Source organism: Sarcophilus harrisii, chromosome 5 (assembly GCF_902635505.1).
Source record: "Sarcophilus harrisii chromosome 5, mSarHar1.11, whole genome shotgun sequence".
Taxonomy (NCBI): Eukaryota; Metazoa; Chordata; class Mammalia; order Dasyuromorphia; family Dasyuridae; genus Sarcophilus; species Sarcophilus harrisii.
In genome coordinates this window covers 245,130,358-245,153,928 of record NC_045430.1, presented here as the reverse complement: position 1 = coordinate 245,153,928, position 23,571 = coordinate 245,130,358, and the positions used below count along the sequence as shown (strand labels likewise).

At 36.7% G+C, this 23,571-nt stretch overlaps 1 protein-coding gene across 1 annotated transcript; it reads left to right on the top strand.

Annotated features, from left to right (window-relative positions):
* The first annotated feature begins 856 nt into the window (after positions 1 to 856).
* On the top strand, positions 857 to 22,668 carry LOC100924419 (sterile alpha motif domain-containing protein 9-like). The gene is made up of 3 exons (XM_003771945.4): positions 857 to 1,309; positions 15,287 to 15,403; positions 17,252 to 22,668. The coding sequence occupies exon 3, from the start codon at positions 17,274 to 17,276 to the stop codon at positions 22,005 to 22,007; it is 4,734 nt and encodes a 1,577-aa protein (XP_003771993.1). The 5' UTR covers positions 857 to 1,309; positions 15,287 to 15,403; positions 17,252 to 17,273; the 3' UTR covers positions 22,008 to 22,668.
* Positions 22,669 to 23,571: the final 903 nt, after the last annotated feature.

The following is a 23,571-nucleotide window of genomic DNA, read 5'->3' as shown; positions in this document are numbered from 1 at the left end:
TATTAATGTCATCTGCATGCAGAAAAAGAACAATGAAGATTGCATGTAAATCAACACATGCTATGTTCACTTCTTTTTTCTTTTTTTCCCTTCCATCCCATGGTCTTTTCTTTTTGTTATGATTTTTCTCTTCCAACATGATTCATAAAGCAATGTGTATTAAAATAAATAAATAAATTTTTAAAATGTGGGTCACAAAAAAAGAGAATGGACTCACCCACCCAGAGAGAAGCATGGTTGTCTCACCCATTTAAGAACCCCCATATGAATCTTTCCTCTTGTTTTTGTTAGTCAACCAATCAACAAGTATTTTTAAGCACTTACTATGACCAAACTTTGTTCTAAATGCTGAGAGTGCATGAAAAAAAAAATTCCCTACCCTCAAGGTCCTTTTAGTCCAAGGGAGGAGACCATATGTCAATAACTATGTTCACACAAAACATATGTATTGGGGTAATCTCAAAGGAAAGACATTGGCAAGGGAAGGAAGGAGGAAAAGCAAAGGCTTCTCTCAAAAAATAAGATTTAATAAGAATGGGGGGAGGTGAGGGAGGAAGGGAGAATATCCAGAACTCAAAAAATGTTTAATGAATTTTTAAAAGTGTTTTTATATGTAATTTGGAAAAATTAAAAAAAGATGAGATTTGAGCTGAATCTTGAAGGAAGCTGGATTAACTAGGAGGCAGAGCATTCTAAGCATGAAAATGGTGTATTATACAGAAGGAGGGAAAATGGAGTGGAGGAAGGAAGGAGGAGGGGAAAAGAATAGAAAAGAGGGAAGAGAAAAGGAGAAAACAGGAGGGAAAGGAAGGAGAGGGAGAGAGGAAAAAGATGAAGTAACAGAGAGAGACAGAGACAAAGCAGGAGGAGAAAGACAGGCATCGAGGAGAGAGGGGGGAAAATGACGAGGGAGCGGAGAAATAAAGGCAAGATTTTAGACAGAAGCTAGCCCCATCTTTACAATTAGAAGAGAAGGCTAGAACATTCCCAAAGGGGATGGACTTGAAATTCTGTGCACTTGAGTTTTGAGAAACGAAACTGAAACATTTCTGCAAAAATCCAGGAAGTGTTCCTCCTTTGGAAAGATATACTTTAGCATAAAGGCCAGTCTTTTGCTGTGTTTAAGCAAAGGACAATCATTTTCTTAAAAACTGTTAATTAGAAAACATGACATCTTTTTCTTTAAGAGCCTAGGAGACAAGCCACAGCCCAGCTAAACTTTCTGTAATTCAACAAAATGGCTTTTTGGGGGTTTTTTTGTTGTTTCCGTTTTTTAAGTTTGTGAGCCAGAAGGTGCCCAGAAGTCGGGGTAAGTCCATTTTTTTTTTTTTTTTTTTTTTTTGATTGTTACTATTAGGAGAAAGTCTTACTGATTTTCCCGGGAAATCAAATTTCTATCTTTGTGTTCTGAGGAAGCCATCCGCCCCCTCCCACTACCTCCCCACCCCCACAAGCTCTAAAAACTTCTCTTTATAAACCGGAATCATTTTGGAATCCTGCTTTTAAGTCTGAAAGGACTGATCCCCGCGGCTGTCTCGGGGAGCAGCCTGGGAGGATCAACGACTTATCGGAGATGGGAGGCGGAGCCATAGCGCCCCCGAAACGGAGGGCAGCGCCCCGCGGGAGGCTGGTGGAGCGGGCTGCCAAAGGCGAGGCAAGGAGGGAGCCAGCGGGCCGAGGGAAAGCCCTGCTTGCTCGGGGTGCCCCGGGAGCTGCCCGCGGTAGCACTGGCAACAGGCCGGGGGGTCGAATGGGCAGGAGCAACCGGCCTGGCAGAGCTGCGGGCGGGGAGAGAACGCAAGGGAATCCTCTCGGGCCCCAATCCCTACCCATTTGTGGGATAATGGAGCTTTGGGGTGGGGGGCAGCAACTGGGTCGTTGCTAGGGGTTTCTGCCCCCAGGATGCGGAAACCTCCCTCTTTCCCGGTCTCCAGATCGTTCCTCTGCTCTTTTTGCCGCCTTAAATTAGGGTCCGGGGTCGCTGTAGGCTTGAGGATGCAATGAATGTGCCCACGAACTCTGATCCGGGAAGTGATCAGCAGAACAAGGGTGGGCTACCGGTAGGGAAGGAGTCCTTGAGAAGATGTAGTTTTTAGGAGGGCAGGACCTCCTTAAAGCTGCCTGAAGAAGGTTTGCCCTTCACATATAGACAGTATTTCCTTTGTCTAGACCAGGATCTGATGTCTTTCTGTGGAAATTCATTTTCATGTTGGACCTAATCTTGCTCAGAATTTCCCATATTAGATTCAAAACAGTTCCCAAGCTCTTATGAGAAAAAATGCTACCCTCCATCAGAAAAAGAACTGATGGTGATTGAATGCAAGTTGACCCATGTCCTGCTTTTAAAAAAATTATTATTTTTTGAGGTTTTGGTTCTGCATTTTCTTTTGCAACATACGGAAATGTTTTACATGACTGCACATGCATGATCTATATCAAATCGCTTGCCTTCTCAAGAGAGGGGAGGGGAGGGAAGGAAAAAATTGGAAACTCAAAATCTAAAAAATGTTAAAATGTTTTGTTTGCATGTAACTAAGAAAAAAAAAATGTAAAAGAAAGAAAAAGTTCCCATCTGAGGAAATTGGAATCACAAAGGATCTCGGTTTTAGCCCTGGCTAGAACTTGTAATAACTTTTTATGTGATCTTCGGCAATCATTCATCTTCTGAATCTGTTTTATCATCCATAAAATGGACACATACATAACAAATAATAAAAACAATAAAGTTGTTTAATAAAATAATAAAAACAACAAAAAAAGAGCAATTTGTTTACCTAATATGGGTGCCATGAAGACCAAATGAGAGAATGTAAAAATGCTTTAAAACTATAAAGCTTTGGTTTTATGTAAATGCTTATTTGTCAACAGAAGTCTTCCTAGAAATCCTTCCTAGCCTGGCTGACCAAACATGCTGCAAGTAGTTGTGGCTCTGGTATGAATAAACCCAGGTTTGGTGACTCACTTCTGATTCTGGTTTTTCAATTGCTCTGACTAATAGCCTGGGTGCTAATTTTTCTGGATGTCTTTCCTCCATTATTTGTGATAATAGAAAACAATTCATGCCGGCCTTCTCATAGTTCCATTCATTCAACCAAGGTGTTCTGTCTTTGCTGTTCAGTCACGAATGACTCTTTGTGATCCCATTTGGGATTTTCTTGACAGAGACACTGGAGTGAATTGCCATTTCCTTCTCCAGCTAATTTTACAGTTGAGAAAACTTAAGTATCTGAGATAGGATTTGAACTTTGTTCCTCCTGATTCTGACATACTGCTCTATCCACTATCCACCTAGCACTAGGGAAAAGGCCCTGTAGAGGGGATAATCAAGGTTGAGAAGGGTACAGGGATAACTGGTTAGATATTCCAGGGCAAGGAGGCCCCAAATGTTAAGGGAAATTCTAGTTGAGACAGTGACAGAGGCAAGGTTTTAAAGTTCAGAAACCAGGAACAGGATCAGGAGGAGCTTTGATCTAGTTGAAGAACAAAGATTATCATAAAAATGAATCTGGCTGTCTTGAGACGGCCATAACAGTCTCCCCTTAAGAGAGGCTGTATAGCTTGTAGAATTTGTGTATGGAAATCATCATTATAAGGTTAGATTTGATGGTTTTTAAGGCCACTTAAGGGAGTCTCCACTTAAGGGAAGTTTTAAGCTTATAGGAAAAATGGAAAAATAGTCACAATAATATTTGTCAAAACTTAGTACAACTGTGCCCCCCAAAAGTAATATTTTGTCTATTGACAGCTTGCTTTTTCTACCTGATAACAAAACTCCCCAAAATCTTATTTTATCTGGACCATTGATATACATATCTGCCAGCTCCATGGAAGTCATGCAAAATCACCAACATCAGAGTATGAGAACCCCCTTCTCAGAAGGACACCTTGGAGTATATCTTTCTTGCTTATTGGACCCACTGCCCTGTGCTCCCCAACATAGTGCTGCTTTTACTGAGCTACACTGTTAATGAACTGTATGACAGCTTCCCTTTTTCTCTTTCCCCTTTCCCCTCTTCCCTTCTACAAGCAATAAAGTTTACCATAAACTGATTCCCATTATTTCAGATATTCTCAAGCACTTGAACTTATTAAAGAGTTATTTTCCCCTCTGTTCTGACTGGCTCATGGCTTCTCTTTAGACATAAACTGGGCACCCTGAAAAGGACTTAACCTGTTGACAGTCATCCCTACACTGGGGAAGTCAGGCATTGGGAGCTCAGTTATAGAAAGCAAGGTATAATAGAGAAATTCGACATCTTCCCAGGAGAAACTCCTTCATGCCAGAGGACTGTCACAAAATGGACATGTACCTCCCTAACACTCTCTGAGTTTCATATTCCTCATCTGGAAAATTGAGTTTGGGAATAAATGTCTTCTGAAGTCTCTGCAGATTCTATAATCCTAAGTAGTGAAAAAAAACCCATATATACATATGTGTGTGTATATCTATATATGTGTATGTCAATATGTGTGTGTAACTATATATATGAGAGAGATTATATATAAATATAATTTAAACATAAAGAAAAATATGTATCTATCTATATCTATATCTCTATATATGAGAGATTATGTATAAATACAATTTATCTATAAATGTGTGTATATGTATATCTACATAGATATATTAGAAAGATTGTATATAAATACAATTTATATATAAATGTGTATATATGTATATCTATATATGAGAAAGATTGTATATAAATACAATTTATATATAAATGTGTATCTATTATATATATATATGAGAGAGAGAGAAAGAGGCTGTATATAAATACAATTATATATAAGTATATGTGTGTGTATCTGTGTAGCTAGTAGCACAATACTGACCCTGGAATCAGAAAGACTGAATTCATATCTAATCTCAGACATTTACTAGCTCTGTGACCTTAGACAAGTTACTTAATCCTTCTGCCTCAGTTTCCTCACCTATAAAATGGGGGAAATAATAGTATTTACCAGCAGATATATACAAGGCAGGGGCTCCACTGCTCATTCAAAAGCTGACTGAAATTGCTTAGGGTATGTGGCAAGAGAAGGTTATCCCGGAGGAGATGAAGAATGATTCCATTGTCCATCTCTATAAATAGGTTATCTGTAACCATCATGGCAAGTCGGTGGGTCATTGTTGGCAAAATTCTTGCCAGATTCCTCTTTAAAAGACTGATCCTTTCCTTGGAAGTGGTCATCTCCCCCAGAGCCAGTATGGCTTCAGAAAAGATGGAGAAATGGTCAATATGGTGTTTGCTGCCCAACAACTCTAGGAGAAATGTGGGAAGCAGAACAGAGGTCTATACACATTATACATCCATCAGACCAAGACCTTTGATACCATCAGTCATGAGGGCTTGTGGAAGATATTGGCAAAATTTGGTTGCCTAGAGAAGTCACCAATATTGCTGGCTTGAGTTCTGGATAATCGATGCTCTTAGGCATTCCCAGTCACCAATAGAGTGAAGCAGGACCAGGAGCTCGCTCCTGTGCTTTTTAGCATGATGTTTTCAGATACCTTCAACAAGAATGAAACCGGCATCAAGGTCAGGTTACCACACTGATAAGAAATTCTTCAACTTGAAAAGGCCACAAACCAAGACTAAAGTGGAGAGAGGTGGTGTGTGACTTTTTATTAGCAGGGGATTGTGCACTCACTGCAACCTCTGAATAGATTCTCTGGCACTTGTACTAATTTAGCCTGATAACACCAAGAAAATAGAAGCTCTCAAAACTAGAAAACATTTTCCACACAAGTAAAGTCAGATTTAAATAACTGGAAAAATACTAAGTGCTCTTGGAAAAGCCGAGCAAATATTATAAAGATGACAATACTCCCTAAATTAATCTATTTATTTAGTGTTATACCAATCAGATTCCCAAGAAACTATTTTAATGATCTAGAAAAAATAACAACAAAATTCATATGGAAGAACAAAAGGTCAAAAATTTCAAGGGAATTAATGAAAAAAAAATCAAATGAAGGTGGCCTAGCTGTACCTGATCTAAAACTATATTATAAAGCAGTAGTTTCCAAAACCATTTGGTATTGGCTAAGAAATAGACTAGTTGATCAGTGGAATAGGTTAGGTTCATAAGACAAAATAGTCAATAGCTATAGCAATCTAGTGTTTGACAAACCCAAAGATCCCAACTTTTGGGATAAGAATTCATTATTTGACAAAAACTACTGGGAAAATCTAGAAATTAATATGGCAGAAATTAGGCATGGACCCACACTTAACACCATATACCAAGATAAGATCAAAATGGGTCCATGATTTAGGCATAAAGAACGAGATCATAAATAAATTAGAGAAACATAGGATAGTTTACCTCTCAGACTTGTGGAGGAGGAAGGAATTTGTGACCAAAGAAGAACTAGAGATCATTATTGATCACAAATATATATGATCACACATATATTGTATCTAAGATATACTATAACATATTTAACATGTATGAGACTGCCTGCCATTTAGGGGAGGGAGTGGAAGCGAGGAAGGGAAAAGTCGGAACAGAAGTGAGTGCAAGGGATAATGTTGAAAAAAATTATCCAGGCATATGTTCTGTCAATAAAAAGTTATAATTAAAGAAAAATAGAGGCTCTCCAGGAGCCCGGTACCATCTATATGTGGGAGGTTCTGAAAGAAAATGGGGAAGAAAATAAGCATTAGACTGCCTACCAAACTGAAGGTCTAGAGAGCCATTGACTCATCTCATTGTTTTATGGCTATGAAAGCTGAATAGTTTACCAATACTACGCCAGGAAATGAAATCACTTCCATTTGAATTGTCTTAGGAAGACTCTGAAGATCACCTGGCAGGAAAGGATACCAGACACTGAGGTCCTTTCTCCAACTAAATTACCAAGCTTTCCAACTCTAATGCAGAGAGCACAATTCTGATGGGCTGGCCACATTTAAATGCCAAAGATTTGTTTGTCTAAATGACTATTTTTTTTAATAGCCTTTTATTTACAGGATATATGCATGGGTAACTTTACAGCATTAACAATTGCCAAACCTCTTGTTCCAATTTTTCACCTCTTACCCCCCCCCACCCCCTCCCCTAGATGGCAGGATGACCAGTAGATGTTAAATACATTAAAATATAAATTAGATACACAATAAGTATACATGACCAAAACATTATTTTGCTGTATAAAAAGAATCAGACTCTGAAATATTGTACAATTAGCTTGTGAAGGAAATCAAAAATGCAGGTGGGCATAAATATAGGGATTGGGAATTCTATGTAATGGTTTTTAGTCATCTCCCAAAGTTCTTTCTCTGGGCGTAGTTGGTTCAGTTCATTACTGCTCCATTGGAAATGATTTGGTTGATCTCGTTGCTGAGGATGACCAGGTCCATCAGAACTGGTCATCATATAGTATTGTTGTTGAAGTATATAATGATCTCCTGGTCCTGCTCATTTCACTCAGCATCAGTTCGTGTAAGTCTCTCCAGGCCTTTCTGAAATCATCCTGTTGTCATTTCTTACAGAACAGTAATATTCCATAATATTCATATACCACAATTTATTCAGCCATTCTCCAACTGATGGACATCCATTCAGTTTCCAGTTTTTAGCCACTACAAAAAGGGCTGCCACAAACATTCGTGCACATACAGGTCCTTTCCTTCTTTATGATCTCTTTGGGATATAATCCCAGTAGTAACACTGTGGATCAAAGGTATGCACAGTTTGATAACTTTTTGAGCATAGTTCCAAACTACTTCCAAAATGGTTGATTCGTTCACAACTCCACCAACAATGCATCAATGTCCCAGTTTTCCGCATCCCTCCAACACTCATCATTATTTTTCCTGTCATCTTAGCCAATTGACAGGTGTGTAGTGTATCTTAGCGTTGTCTTAATTTGCATTCCTCTGATTAATAATGACTTGGAGCATCTTTTCATATGACTAGAAATAGTTTCAATTTCTTCATCTGAGAATTGTCTGTTCATATCCTTTGACCATTTTTCAATTGAGAATGGCTTGATTTTTTATAAATTAGAGTTAATTCTCATATATTTTGAAATGAGGCCTTTATCAGAACCTTTGACTGTAAAAATATTTTCCCAGTTTATTGCTTCCTTCTAATCTTGTTCATGCTTAGTTTTGTTTGTACAAAAACTTTTCAGTTTGGTATAATCGAAATTTTCTATTTTGTGATCATGTAATGACCTCTAGTTCTGCTTTGGTCATAAAGTCCTTCCCTTCCACAGGTCTGAGAGGTAAACTATCCTGTGTTCCTCTAATTTATTAATAATTTCATTCTTTATGCCTAGGTCATGAACCCATTTTGACCTTATCTTGGTGTACAGTGTTAGTGTGGATCAATGCCTAGTTTCTGCCATATTAGTTTCCAATTTTCCCAGCAATTTTTATCAAACAGTAAGTTCTTATCCCAAAAGCTGGGGTCTTTGGGTTTGTCAAAGACTAGGTTGCTATATTTGTTGACTGTTTTATCCCTTGAACTAACCTATTCCACTGATCAACTAATCTATTCCTTAGCAATACCAAATGGTTTTGTAACTGCTGCTCTATAATATAGTTTTAGATCTGGTACAGCTAAGCTACCTTCATTTGATTTTTTTCATTAATTCCTTGAAATTCTTGACCTTTTGTTTTCCATATGAATTTTGTTGTTATTTTTCTAGGTCATTAATATAGTTTTTGGGAGTCTGATTGGTATAGCGCTAAATAAATAGATTAGTTTAGGTAATATTGTCATCTTTATTATATTTGCTCTTCATCCAAGAGCATTTAATATTTTTCCAATTGGTTAGATCAGACTTAATTTGTGTGAAAAGTGGTCTGTAATTTTGCTCATAAAGTTCTGATTTTCCTTGGCAGATAGATTCTAAATATTTTATATTATCAGTAGTTACTTTAAATGGAATTTCTCTTTGTAACTCTGACTGTTGGATTTTGTTAGTGATATATAAGAATGCAGATGACTTATGTCGGTTTATTTTATAACCAGCAACTTTGCTAAAGTTGTGGATTATTTCTAATAACTTTTTAGTAGAATCTCTGGGGTTCTCTAAATATACCATCATGTCGTTGGCAAAGAGTGATAATTTGGTTTCCTCATTGCCTATTCTTATTCCTTTAATCTCTTTCTCAGCTCTTATTGCCAAAGATAGCCTTTCTAATACAATATTAAATAGTAATGGTGATAGTGGGCAACCTTGTTTCACTCCAGATCTTACTGGGAATGGTTGCAGTTTGTCTCCATTAATATGATGCTTACTGATGGTTTTAAATAGATGCTGCTGATTATTTTAAGGAAAAGTCCATTTATTCCTATACTCTCAAGTGTTTTTAATAGGAATAGATGTTGGATTTTGTCAAATGTCTTTTCTGCATCTATTGAGATGATCATATGGTTTTTGTTAATTTGGTTGTTAATATGGCCAATTATATTGATAGTTTTTCTAATATTGAACCATCCCTGCATTCCTGGTATAAATCCTACTTGATCATAGTGTATTATCCTGGAGATGATTTTCTGTAGTCTTTTTGCTAATATCTTATTTAAGATTTTAGCATCAATATTCATTAGGGAGATTGGTCTATAATTTTCTTTCTCTGTTTTCAACCTACCTGGTTTAGGTATCAGTACCATGTCTGTGTCATAGAAGGAATTTGGTAGGACTCCTTCATTCCCTATTTTATCAAATAATTTATATAGATTGGGGCCAATTGTTCTTTAAATGTTTGTAAAACTCATGTAAATCCATCTGGTCCTGGATTTTTTCTTAGGGAGTTGTTTTAATTGCCTGTTCTATTTCTTTTCTGAAATGGGACTATTCAAGCAATTTACTTCCTCCTCTGTTAGTCTGGGAAGTCTATATTTTTGGAGGTAGTCATCCATTTCACTTAGGTTATCAAATTTATTGGCATAAAGTTGAGCAAATTATAGATACAATTAATAATTTCACCCAAGATAATGACAATGATGAGACGTCATACCAAAATTTATGGGATGCAGCCAAAGCGGTAATAAGAGGGAATTTTATATCCTTAGAGGCTTACTTAAATAAAACAGAGAAAGAAAGATTAATGAATTGGGCTTGCAACTAAAAAAACTAAAAAAAGACCAAATTAAAAACCCCCAATCAAATATTAAATTTGAAATTCTAAAATTAAAAGGAGAAATTAAAAATATTGAAAGTAAAAACACTATTGAACTAATTAATAAAACTAAGAGTTGGTTCTATGAAAAAGCCAATAAAATAGATAAGCCTTTGGTAAATCTGATTAGAAAAAGGAGGGAGGAAAATGAAATTAGTAGTCTTAAAAATGAAAAGGGAGAACTTTCCACCAATGAAGAGGAAATTAGAGAACTAAATGACTATTTTATGGAAAATTCACATAAGACAAGAACTCATGCAGAGGTCAGAAGAAACAATATAAAGATACTCTCAAGGTCTCTTTGAAGAATTCTGGAATCATTTGTGAGACACAGAAGATACTGGCACAGAGCAATCCAGCATGGTGTGCCCACATCAAAGAATGCTCTGTGCTCTACGACCAAAAAAGAATCACAGTAGTGCAAAAGAAACATGAATAAATTTAGAGAAATCTCCATTTCAAATGTTTGTAAGACTACTTGTGCCCAACTTGTGACAGAGCCTTCCAAACTCATATTACTCTAATTAGTCAGTCAGATACATTGTACCTTGACCCCCAACTTCATGATCTTATTTTGGTCCTTTTTGAATATAAAGGATAACAACCAACCAACAAGAGGTAGATCAGAGATTCCTGAAGGCAGAGGTGAGAAAAGCGAGTGTTCTGGACCCAGAGGAGAATCTGTGCAAAGTCATTGATGAAAGAGATGAAATTTTATAGAAATAGTGTAGTTAGAGTCTTCTTTGGCTAGAATGTATGAAAAGGAGCAATGTGAAGTCAGTATATAAAATTGGGTTGAAGGCAGACTGGGAAGGGGTTTTAAGGATAGAGCAGAAGTGTTAATATGTTATTACCTTTGTAATAGAATATTACTATATTTTAGGTACCATAGAATATTCTTGAGCAGAGGAGTGACATGGTCAGATGTGATCTAGGAATCACAGAATCTGAAGTTAATGCAACACTGGGACAATGGGATGCTAAGATCTTTCATCAACTTCTTCATAGAAGGAAATAGCCAATATATTTTCAGAATGAGAAGGACATAGGCTCTAATGAAAATGGCATTTTTCCTTTTTTCACAATCTGTATTGTCAAAGAGAACTTTGTCATTGGCCATCAAGCATTTCTATGAGATTCCCTCACCTTAATGAATCCAATTATTCTGTGTGTAAGGACATCCCTGGTGACACTGATGGAGAGACTGACAATTTCTGTGACATCTGAGCAGTTATGGTAGATCATTTTAAAAAGAGACCGAGAAAAAAGAAATCTCCTTCCAGATTCAGGAAAGCATGACCTTCCCAATACACAGATCATCCCCTTTCAAGGACACTGTTTCTCTGTGATGAAGGAAGGAGTTAGAGGAGAGGAATCATGTGATCCCTTCCAACTTTGCTACTTGTTGGTGCTGTTTTTTGGGGGGGGGGCGAGGAAGAAAGGAAGAAACTGGGAAAAGCTAGAGACATAAGAAGGCTACCAGAATCGGCACAAATTGTTGATTCATCAAAGACACCAGTGAAGAGAGAACTACTGACGAGCCTTGACTGGGAGAAAGTCAGCCTCCACATCCTTTGAAAGATCCCTTTGCCAAGTGTACCAGAAAATGAAGTAATCTTTTATCCGGATAGTGTGCAATTTAATAGGAAGTACCTTACATTTGGGGTTCTACTGATAATTGCAGAACTCTGTTGACCTGCAAGTTTTTGTAGAGAGCTGGATGGCTCAGAAGATGGAGCACTGTGCCTAAAGTCAACAAGATCTGACTTTAAATCCTGCCTCAGATTATTAGCCAACTGACCTCAGGCAAGTCATATATGTCTGCTTATTTTCTCAATTGTAAGGAGGAGACAATAATAGCACCTATTTCCTAGGGTTATTATAAGGATCAAATGAAATAATATTTGCAAAGCACTTAGTACAGTGACTAGCACATAGCAGATGAGTTTTCTGCCTTTAAGAACTGCTTTACTCAGAATTTTTATGGAGTAAAATAGGCATCTCTGTATTATTAGGAGAATATTAGGGGGGAAAAGATGATTGCACATGAAACTAAAAATCTATTATGTACAATTTCCTATTTCTTTTAAATTTATAATAAAGTTATCTTGTAACATTCTCTTTTTTCTTCCTTCTCTCCCACTTTAGATTAGATAGAAATATGTATGTGCATATTTTAGATATAAATATATGTGTGCATATTATAGATTATATTATATGTGTAAAATCTATACACATTTATATTTATCAGTTCTTTTTCTAGATGCAGATAACATCTTCCTTGCAGTCAACTTGGGTGTTTTTAATAGTTAAAATGACTTAAGTCACCACACAGCAGGCACTAAATAAATGGTTTCCTCCCTTCTTGACTTCAGTTCTAGCTATCCATTATACTATGCTGACTTTCTAAATTCCCAACTTCTGGGAATGTCTCATTAACTCTTTTCTCCCCAGTTTGTCTATGCTTTTGCATTAGGGGAAAATTAAGGAACTTAATTCCTCTTGTAAACTGTTTCAAGGACTACCTCCTTCTTTAATTTCCCTAGCTGTTGGTGCTTTCTCGCTTCTGTTGCTGCTGTGGAGTCATGTCCAACTGTTCATGACCTTATTTGAGGTTTTCTTGGCAGATATACTAATTTGCCATTTCCTTCTCCAGTTTACAGATAAGGAAGGCAAACAGGGCCAATTGCCCAGGATATACCCTTCACCTTAACCTTCCTTCAGCAAATTGTATTGTATTCTTTTTATTTCTAGTTTGATTTTACTTATATTATCTTAAACATACATACACACACACACACACACACACACACACACACATATATATATATATATATATATATATATATAGTTTCTCTATCAGGAGAACATGAGGTTTTAGAGAGTAGGGACTGCTTTTATGTATTTGTCTTTGTGTCACTAGCACCTAACAGCACCTGGCATACAGTATGCACTTCATAAATGCTTATTAAGTGAATTGAATTAATACCTGACTGTTCTGGACTACAATAGTGTTTAGGAATCTCTATAGCTGTCTGATACCCCACTACAGGTACTCTGGGGAGCTGGAAAATTATTATCCTGATTTTTCAGTTGAGGAAACTGAGGCAGACAGAGTTTAAGGGGTTTGCACAAGATCACACAACTAGAAGTGTCTAAGGCTGCATTTTACCTCAAGTTTTCCTTATTCCAGAGCCTGTGCTCTATTTTACTCTGCCATCTATACTATCACCTACCATGGGCTCATGGCAGGGCTCTAATTTTACTTTCTTTGTGATCATGAGCAAATGATTTTACTCCTTCACTTTTCCATAGCTCATTCACTAAGTCACAGATGGGTTATAACCCACATTGGTGAAATGAATTATCATCCTCACAAAATCCAGATCCTTAACCTTCCAGTGTAAAGATTTAAAACCAACCCAATAAAAGAAGAAATCTGAATGAGTAACAAATGGGGTCAGGAATATATCAACTAGATTTGTGCTTTGATCCCCAAGATACCAGTACAACTTTTGTGTTTATGATGAAGATATTAGGACTAGAGTGTGATAAAGTGGCAATTATTATTAGCTCCCATACCACACTTTCTCCATTACACTGTGCTGATTACTTCAAAGGTGACATTATGTAGAAATACATGTACCTGACTGTGGTTTCACAGAATTAGGTAAATCACAGGTTCCCAAGAGACCCTCCATCCTTGTCTCATTCCCAGAAGTGAGTAACATTTCAGTACTTCTAATGGCTCTGATTTTGCCATTTTCCCACACCATCTACCCAACACCAGGATTGCAGATATCTTCCCTGTTTAATTTGCCCTAACAAACCTTTTTCTCTGTTCTGACAGCTTGCATGACACCAAAGCCACTTCTGTGCCACAATGAGACAACAGAGCAGTATTCTAGAGAAATGAATGAGTACCAAAAATAATCTTGAATATTTATAACTTTGAACTGTGTTAATTAGCCCCAAGGCCATGAGTCACCAGTGGCTTTCCACAGTAGTTCTTTAGATATTCCTATTGCATTCTAAGAGTACCTCATTCATTTCCTTTCATGGCTTCATGATTTCCCACAAGAAAAATTCCCAAATCTTGTCACTCTTCAGTCATTGCCTTCCAGAACCACATTATTATTTTTGCAGAACACTTCCCTTTGCTTTCCCACAAATGTATAAAATTTTATTCTCAATTTATTGTTATTGTTCATTAATTTCACTTGTGTCTAACTTTTTGTGACCCTATTTTCTTGGTAAAGACATTAGAATGGTTTGCAATTTTCTTTTCCAGTTTGTTTTATAGATGAGGAAACTATGACAGGGTTAAATGACTTGCCCGGGGTCAGGCAACTAGTAAGTATATAAGGGCAGATTTGAACTTAGAAAGATAAGACTTTCTGATATCAGGCCTGACATTGTACCACATAAGGACCCAGATTCTCAGTAACAGACTTTGGGGAATATTCAACTTTGAAGAATCAGTCAGCCTAGCTTAATCCCCAGATTGACTACAGGGTAATGAATGCTTTTTAGCTACAAAAAATCTTGAAGGCCATCTCCTAAGGCTAGAAATTTAGGATCTTTGTTAATGTCTCTCCCTAAAATGTGCTTCCACTTAAAAATCCATCAATTCACAAACATTTACCAAATGCCTCTAGTGAGCCAGGTACCATGTTAAGCCCTGGGCATCCAGACAAGACAATCCTTATTCTATAGGAGTGGGGAAAATACAAGATGTTCTCCGATTAGTAGCTTTGATATAGAAAATGATTTCAAAACAATTTTAGAGAAACACTAATAAATGGAGAAATCAGGAATGATCTTTTGAGAAAAATTGAGTCTTGCAGAAACAGAGATGAGGGAGGAAAAGACTGCATATATAGGAGAACAACCTAGTTAAGATATCTGAGAATGGGATGGAAGACACAGGGAAGAAAAGGCAGTTTAGGGTTACAGGCTCCTCTAGGAAAAGACAATCTTAGACAGAGTGATGCAACTAGGGGACTTGGAACTGGGAGTGGGTGACCCAAGGACATTGGGCATACAAAAGAATGATGGAGAGAAAATGAAAGAGTAGGAGGGGTATGAGGAGTTGAGAGAAAACCTAAAATTAATTATGTCTTATTTTGCATTTTAAATAGGATCCTGATAGAAGCATCTGCTAGCAGACTATTGAATATTATCTTGAATTGTCCTGGGCAGGTTACCACTGGATGCTTCTTGCTAACAGGCTTCGTAAATGTGAAGTGGGATATAGGGTAAGTAGAAATACTGATGATAGTGAATAAAATTTGCATACATATATCAATGAGGCGCAAGTTCATGCAATTAGGTATTTGTAGTTTGTCAACCATTTAGAAATTCTCTTTCTCTCTCTCTCTCTCTCTTTCTCTCTCTCTCCTTCTCTCTCTGTCTCCCAAAATCCATGTAAATTGCTTAAAAGTATCTTATACACATATATTATATATGTATATATGTTATAATATATAATTTTCATTTTGGGAGTATCTTCCTGGAGCATTTAGTTGAGTATTTTCACACAGCAGGTGATCAACAATTATCTTTTAAAATGATCTAAATTCTCTTTTAAAATATTAGTACTTAGGCATAATCAATAGAGTGCTCAGCTCAAAGTCAGGAAGACCTAAATCCAAATCCAGTCTCCGATACTTTCTACTTATGAGATTTGGTCAAGTCTTTCAATCTTTTTTTGTTTTGGACAAGTTTTTAAGACTCACAAAAATAAATATGATTTGATAACTGTGTTTTGATAACATAATTGGTTTTCTTTTCAACAAATATTAAAACACTATTCTGAGAAGGGACCCATAGGTTTCATCAGCTTGTCAAAAGGTTTAAGGACCAATAAATGATTAAGGGCTCTCATTAAAAAGGAAAGCTGGGAAGAATAAAGAATAAAGTTCCATTGAGTTTGATTTGTGACAATGTATAATGATATCTATTCTCAGCTGGCCTCAAGGGAAAAGATATTTTCTCTTTCATTAGAAAAAGCTTCAAGATTTGATTTGAGTTTACAAACTCATTCAGTCCTAGCCAGAGCAATGTTTTTATGTGTAAGTAGTATTCCATTTTCCAATTACATGTAAAAATAGTTTTCAACATTCATTTTTGAAAGATTTTGAGTTCCATTTTTTTCTTTCCCTCTCCAAGATAGCAAAAGATCTTATATAGCTAATATATATAGAATACACGAAGGCACTGAGCATCTAGACAAGACAATTCTTGCCCTATATGAGCTTACATTCTAATGGGAAACATACAAGGTGTTCTCTGATTAGTAAATATATTTTATGTTGAAAATGATTTCAAAGCAGTTTTGGAGAAACACTAACAAGTGGAGAAATCAGAAATGATCTTTTGAGAAAGGTTGATGTTGGAGAGACAGAGGTGCAGGAGGAAAGGATGTCATCCAGAGGGAAACAATCTGGTTAAGATGTGAGAATGGGAGTTTTAATGGAAGAGAGAGGGAGGAAACGGGTTACAGGATCTTTTGGGGGAAGCATATTTTGAAGCATATTTCCATGTCATGTTGTGAAAAAAAAGAACAACAGGGAAAAAAAGCCATAACAAAGAAAAAGCAAACAAACAAAAAAGGTGAAAATAATATGCTTTGATTTGCATTCAGTCTCCACAGTTTTCCCTCTATGCATATGGCATTTTCCATCGCAAGTCTGTTGGAAATGTTTTGGATCACCACATTACTGAGAAGTGTGAAGTCTATCATAGTTGACCACCACATAACAACTGTGCACAATGTTCTCCTGATTTTGCTCAGTGATCTATTTTTAAAATCCATTTTTGTTATTATATTTAGTTTTTAGTTGCCTATGCCATATTTGTACTATAAGTTCTTATTATATGAGAACAGTAAGAGTAAGGAGTAACAGATGTCACTAAAAATCTCAAACAAGTATCCTTTCATTTTATTCTCAAATATATTGCAAATATTTGAAAATATAACTAAATAAAGACCTGCAAATAATGAAGGTGAAGTTGGGAAGGTGGGGAGGTACAATATAATTGAAAAGAGCACAATTTTCCTTTAAAAATTTAGTTACAAAATGCCTCTTTTTTTTTCTTCAAAGAATTAAAAATACACATATTAAGATGGATGAACAACTGACTCTGCCTAAAAATACAGATGACTGGACAATTGAAGATGTTTATCAGTGGGTAACAGGAAAACTTAAGCTTAATCCAGAATATGGGGAGATCTTGAAAAAGGAAGAAGTAAATGGAATGAGTTTAAAACGATCTGCTAAACAAGATCTTATTGACATGGGCCTAAAACATGGACCTGCCCTCCAAATAATAAATATGTTTAAGGAATTAAATTCTGAATGTTTTAAGCAGACATTGGGAGAAAAAGATGGTCAAAAAACTGAAGACCAGTGTGTAACACAGGATAAAAAAAGAAAAGGCAAAAGGAATCAAACAGACCCAAAGATAGATACCAACACTAAATCCAAGGAAGTCTATGAGTCATCAGAGACCGAGCCTTCTAAAGAAACTAAAGAAAACCACCCCCAAGAGACAGAGGATGATCTGCCATACACAGGGCGGCCATGTTCACCATATCCTTTTGACAACTTCCATAAAAGCTTTCGTTACAAAGAGCGTGATGTAATTATCCAACCTGAAACAGGATCACTCAATCTCATCGATCCAGCCCATGAGTTTAAGGCTCTGACTGAGACAGAGGGAGCTACAAGGAAAGACATTTATATGAAATTTAGCAATGAAGTCTTTCGATTTGCTTCAGCCTGCATGAATCGTCGCACGAATGGCACTATCCATTTTGGAGTAAAGGACAAACCTCACGGAGAAATTGTTGGGGTGAAAGTCATTGAGGAAGATAAAAATAAATTTGTTGAACACTTCTATAAGAAGATTGAAGACTATTTCAGTAAGGAGGAAGTTGAGGAAGCAAAGCAGTGCATTAGACCACCAAGGTTTGTGGAAGTCTTACTGAAGAACAATATCCCATCAGATAGATTTGTTATTGAAGTAGACATCATTCCAAAACACTCCATTTGTGTAAAAAAATATTTCCCAATTAAGATGCAAACTTTTGAAAATAATAAATGGGAGAAAAATGCTGAATTCTCTCTATTTGTGAGGGATGGTGCGAGTTCTAAAGACATCTATGCTAATGCAAAGCAAAAAGATAGACAACTGAAAGAATTTTTGACAAATTTAGAATCATGGGATGAGTCCAGAAAAGCAGCAGAAGACTATCGACCAAAGGAAAGAAAAACAGAATGTGAGGGACAGAAGCTGACTCATCTTCTCACAAGAGGCCAAGACTTAGATAATTCTTACTATAACTGGTACATTCTGGTGGTAAATAAGAGTCACCCAAATCAAATTGAACACTTGGACTTCCTAAAGGAAATTAGATGGTTTGCTGTGTTGGAGTTTGATCCTGAATCTTTGAAGACCGGGGTTGCTAAAGCTTACAGAACAACCCGAGCAGCTAATCTTCACTTTCCAAATCAATACCAAGACAATACAACCTCAGTTACTGAAAAAATTGAAAATCTGAATCTTTTTAAGCAGCCCAGCTGGATCTTCTGCAATGGCAGGTCAGATATTAACAAAGAAGAATATCAACCTTTAGAACTTAGTTCATGGTTTAAAAAGAGAGCCACTACAGTCAGGAAAGTAATTTCATTTCTTACATGTGAAGACGTGATGCAACCTTCAAGGTTTTTAGTAGTTTTTCTATTGCTGTCTCCAGTTGAAGATCCTAAAGATCCTTTGATTGAGACATTTTCTACTTTCTACCAAGAATTAGGAGGAATGGATGACATACTGTCTATCTCAGTAGATCCACAAATAGGTTCACAATGGAAAGATCTTTTGCAAGTCAGATTCTCAACCACTGACCTCACAAACAGATGTGTTACTACTTTAAATCTTGAACAGTTAAATGGTACTATCCTTACACTAAAACCTCAGACTGAATCTCCTTCAAGATTGTTGCCATCAAATGGTTCTTCTGTTATTCTTCAGAAGAAAGATGAGGACTGTATGACAGCACTGAGAATCCTCTGTGTAAATGAATGCAAAGGTACAGACAAGGAGAAAGATAAAGTAAAATTCGCTGAATTTCAAAAATCCAAAGAGAAACATTTTTACCTAGGTGGAAAAGTTTCATGGTGGAATTTCTATTTTTCGTCTGAAAACTATTCTTTACCTTTTATCAAAAGGGATAGTTATCAAAAACTTGAAGAGATGATACAATCTTTAGCGAAGTCCCCTAGAGAATCTTGTGCAGAAGTGATCAATTTGTATCATCATCCAGGCTGTGGAGGGACCACATTAGCAATGCATGTCCTTTGGGAACTGAAGAATAAATTCCGATGTGCTGTGTTGGAAAGCAAAACATCTAACTTTGAAGATATCGCTACACAGGTGTTGACTTTACTCACTTATTGCGCAGACAACCAGCACTACTTGCCTGTGCTCCTGCTGGTAGATGATTTTGAAGAGCAAGAATCTGTGTCTGATTTGTGCAATCACATTAACTCAGCTATTGAAGAAGCTTATATTCTATACGAAACACCTTTAGTTCTAATTCTAAATTGCATGAGATCCCAGAGCCCAGAAAAGGATGCTAAAAACCCTGACAGTGTTGCGGTGATTAACAAACTTTCTTTCAAAGAGCAAAGGGCATTTGATTCCAAATTTGAGGAAATTGAAAAGAAGCACCAAAACTGCAAAGACTTTTATTCCTTTATGATCATGAAGAAAAATTTTGATAAGAAGTACATTGAAAATGTTGTAAAACACAACCTGAAAGGGTTGAATGTTTATAGTAAAGAAGGAGAATTAATCTCTTTTCTGTCTCTGATTAATGCTTACATTTCTGATTCTGACATCTCTGTGGCACAGTGTGAGAAGTTCTTAGGATTAAACAACCAAAGGGAATGTAGGAACAGAAGACGCCTGGAAGACAAAATGGGGAATTACTCCACAATTCTTATCTCTACCAAAGAGCTAGATTGTGGGAGGAATGAAGGAGTCCGTATCATTCATCACTCAATTGCCAGAAGCTGTTTAAAAGAACTGAAACTCACTTCTGAAATGGCAAAGAGTGATATTGCACTGAAGCTATTAAAAGAAGATGTCTTTTATGAAGCTGGAAGAAGAAGAGATAAATTTGTACGGATTATGCAATTGCTGCTGCTGAAAAGACAGAAAGAAGCAACAAACCCAAAGAAGGACACAAATACTTTATTTTCTCCTTTCATTATAGATGTCCAGAAAGAAGAAGGGAATGATTACGTTCAGAAAGTCTTATGGGAAGGAACTATCAGATTTGAGTATTATGCACTGACCTATCAGACCTTAGCAAGACATTATTATATTAATGAAAATAATTTTCGAGATGCCATTATTTGGGCAGAGGAAGCAAAGAAGAGAAGTCCAAGAAATTCCTTTGTCTCCGATACACTTGGTCAAGTCTACAAAAGCCAGCTTATCTTCCATAAGGATAAAATGCAGCAAGGGAAGATCATATCTCCTCAGGAACTGGCAGATTTCCTAAATATAGCAGTGAAAGCTTCAAATGCTTTCAAAGAATCTCAGCAACACAATGAGAACAGAGACCATGAAAATGGGCAACCTCATAAATCTAAAAGAAGTAGGATGTATAATACATCGTGCTACTTGGGAGAAATAGAGGTTTGCATGCAAGTAATTCAGCTTTTAGAGAAAATTCCCCTTCTTGATGAAAGAAATGAGTCATCTAAAAGGCTCATCATCCAACTTTTTTATGGAAAAAATGATCTTTTTTCAGATCCTTCATTTCAACAGAATGAATGTTATCCAGTAATTGAAAAGCATATTTTATTTTTAAATAGTCTTCATCGTCGTTTGAAAAAAACTTTTGCTACTCTTCAAGACTACTTTTCTCTTCTGAAAGTAAGAGACAATGAAAGGGAAATTGTGGAAGAAAAAAACCATGCTAAAATGAAAGGGTTACTCAGACAGTATATAAATATATTCTTCAACTCAGGAATTCTGCAATCAGTGATGACATCGTTTGGCAAATCACTCCCAGAGCTGATATGTTGGAGTGAGTTGGAAGCCTCTAATGCAGTTAGGTTTTCTGGACTGCTAAAGTATCTCACTGAAAATCAGAAAAATGTAATGGAAGACATAGTCAAGAAGTACACATTACTGGTAGAAAAAGCAAATTCAACACAAACAAGGGAAAAACAGAATTTCATCTTGAGCAACATAATTCTTAATTGTTTGAAGCCTACTTCAAAAGTCATACAGCCACTTGATAAACTAAAAGAAATGCTTCAAGAGGTTTTGCAAGAAGTAGGGCCAAATTATTCCTATCCAGATCCTTTCTTCTTAGCCACTCTCTTGTTCTGGCCAGAAAACCAGCAACTGGATCAGAATTCCAGACAGATAGAAAAGTACATCACATCACTGAGAAAGTCCTTTAAGGAGAAATATGGTCAGATGTGTTGGGCTAAGCAACCATTCACACATTTCTACCTTGGAAAGGGCAGCGGCCTCAATCAACTCATTCACAGAGAAAAAATTGAGCAGTGCTTCCAGAATGAATCAGATCTAAGGGCCCTTTGGCAGCATGGAGATGTGTGGAGAGACGAGAGAGTGAAAGACCTTTTGCCTCGGCTCACTGGCAGGGTTGAAAATGATTTGATCTACATAGACTACGGAACTGAAGAAAACTTGGCAATTCCAGTACAGCCTGCTTACCTGGGTCAGCTAAGACGTGGCCGAAGCATGGAGAGAGTTTCTTTCTACCTGGGATTTTCCACTGCAGGCCCAATAGCTTATGATATAAAAAATATTTAAATCAAGCCTGTGAAAGCTCCTGAATGTCATAGCCAGATATATAGCCCATTTAGCTAAAATAGCTTGCATATTTTATATATAGTTTATAGAGCATATAGCTAAGATAGTAGCAGGGATATTCTGCTTTCGGGTTTTCTTGAGTTGCTTTCCCTGTATATTTTCACAGAATTTAGAGCTAAAGTGAAGAAACCAGTTAATCCAATTACTTTACAGATAAGGCAAATAAAAGTCAGTAGAGAAGTGATTTGCCTGAGATTCAATAGCTAGGGGATAGCAAAGCCCATTAAATACATTGAATACAGGCCCATTTTATGGTACTCCACATTGGCTCTCCTATCTAGCTCCCTAACTGGACTGCAAAGGCCTCCAGTGCAATTATCATTTCTTCAGTTTGCAGCCCATTTTTTTTTCTATAACCCAGAATCACATATGATATTTGCTTTACACATAGTTGGCTCTTTCTGTTCCTTTTTAGGGTTCCCCATGCAGGAGTTTATGGTATATTTAGAAAACAAAAGACAAAAATGAGGGGGTGGAATTTGGGGAGAAAATATTGGCAAAGAGATTATGTAGGTAATAACTTGAAAGACAGCATCCACCCCAGATCACTTTAATACTTTTGTAAGACTTTTCATAAATAAATTTGCCACTCAGAAAAAAACACTTAGCTTCCAGGTCTCATTTTTTGGCTCAGAAGATATGATCTATGAGGTAACAGAAAAAGTCTCAATCTAACTAGACTTTCATGCTTTCTTATGATCAGGGGAATTTGTGGTACCCCATCACCTCTCTGTTATGGATAGCAAGTTTCCTCATCCATTCTCAAGAATCACAGTCATTGCATTATAGAGTAATTCTTAAGTTTTCAAAGTTGAGTAATGATATTGTCACTGCACAAGTTCTTCATCAGTTTCTAAAAGTGTTCAAAACTGTTCATTTTTTATAAACAATGTTAAGAGTATAAATTGTTCCCCTGGTTCTGGTCACTTCACTCTGCATCAATTCAAAGAAGTCTTTCTGAATCTTTCAGAAATCATCTATTTCCTCACTTTACTACACCACAATAGTATTTATCATATTCAAATACCACAACTTCTTCAATCATTCCCCAGTTGATAAGAGTAGCCTTAGTTTTCAGTTTCTGGAGCATCACAACTCTACCAACAATGCGTCAGTGTGCCTGTTTTCCCACAGTCTCTCCAACATTTGACATTTTCATTTTTTTAGTCTTCTTATGCTTGGAGCAGACATTCCCCTAACCCACTGATGGACTTGAAGACTGTTGGTCACTTTTAATCTTGTTTAGCTCATCTGCCATCTTGGCTTAATGCTACAACTTCTTGGTACTACAAGTGAGAGTTGGGTGGCAGATGGACCCCAAAGTTGGATAAGCAAACCCCACAAGGGTTCATCAAGCCCTCACACCAGAAGCACTAGCCTTCTGTACTTTCAGATGAGATCACTGTATTATTAGTTTTATTTGATGTTCACTTTGTTGCAAGAAACTTCTCATGGACTAAAGGTGATTATAAGTTTTTGTAATGTAAAAACAAAACACATTCAT

Coding starts and splice junctions, on each gene's coding strand:
- LOC100924419 (XM_003771945.4), top strand. CDS start 17,274: ATGGATGAACAACTGACTCTGCCTAAAAATACAGATGACTGGACAATT.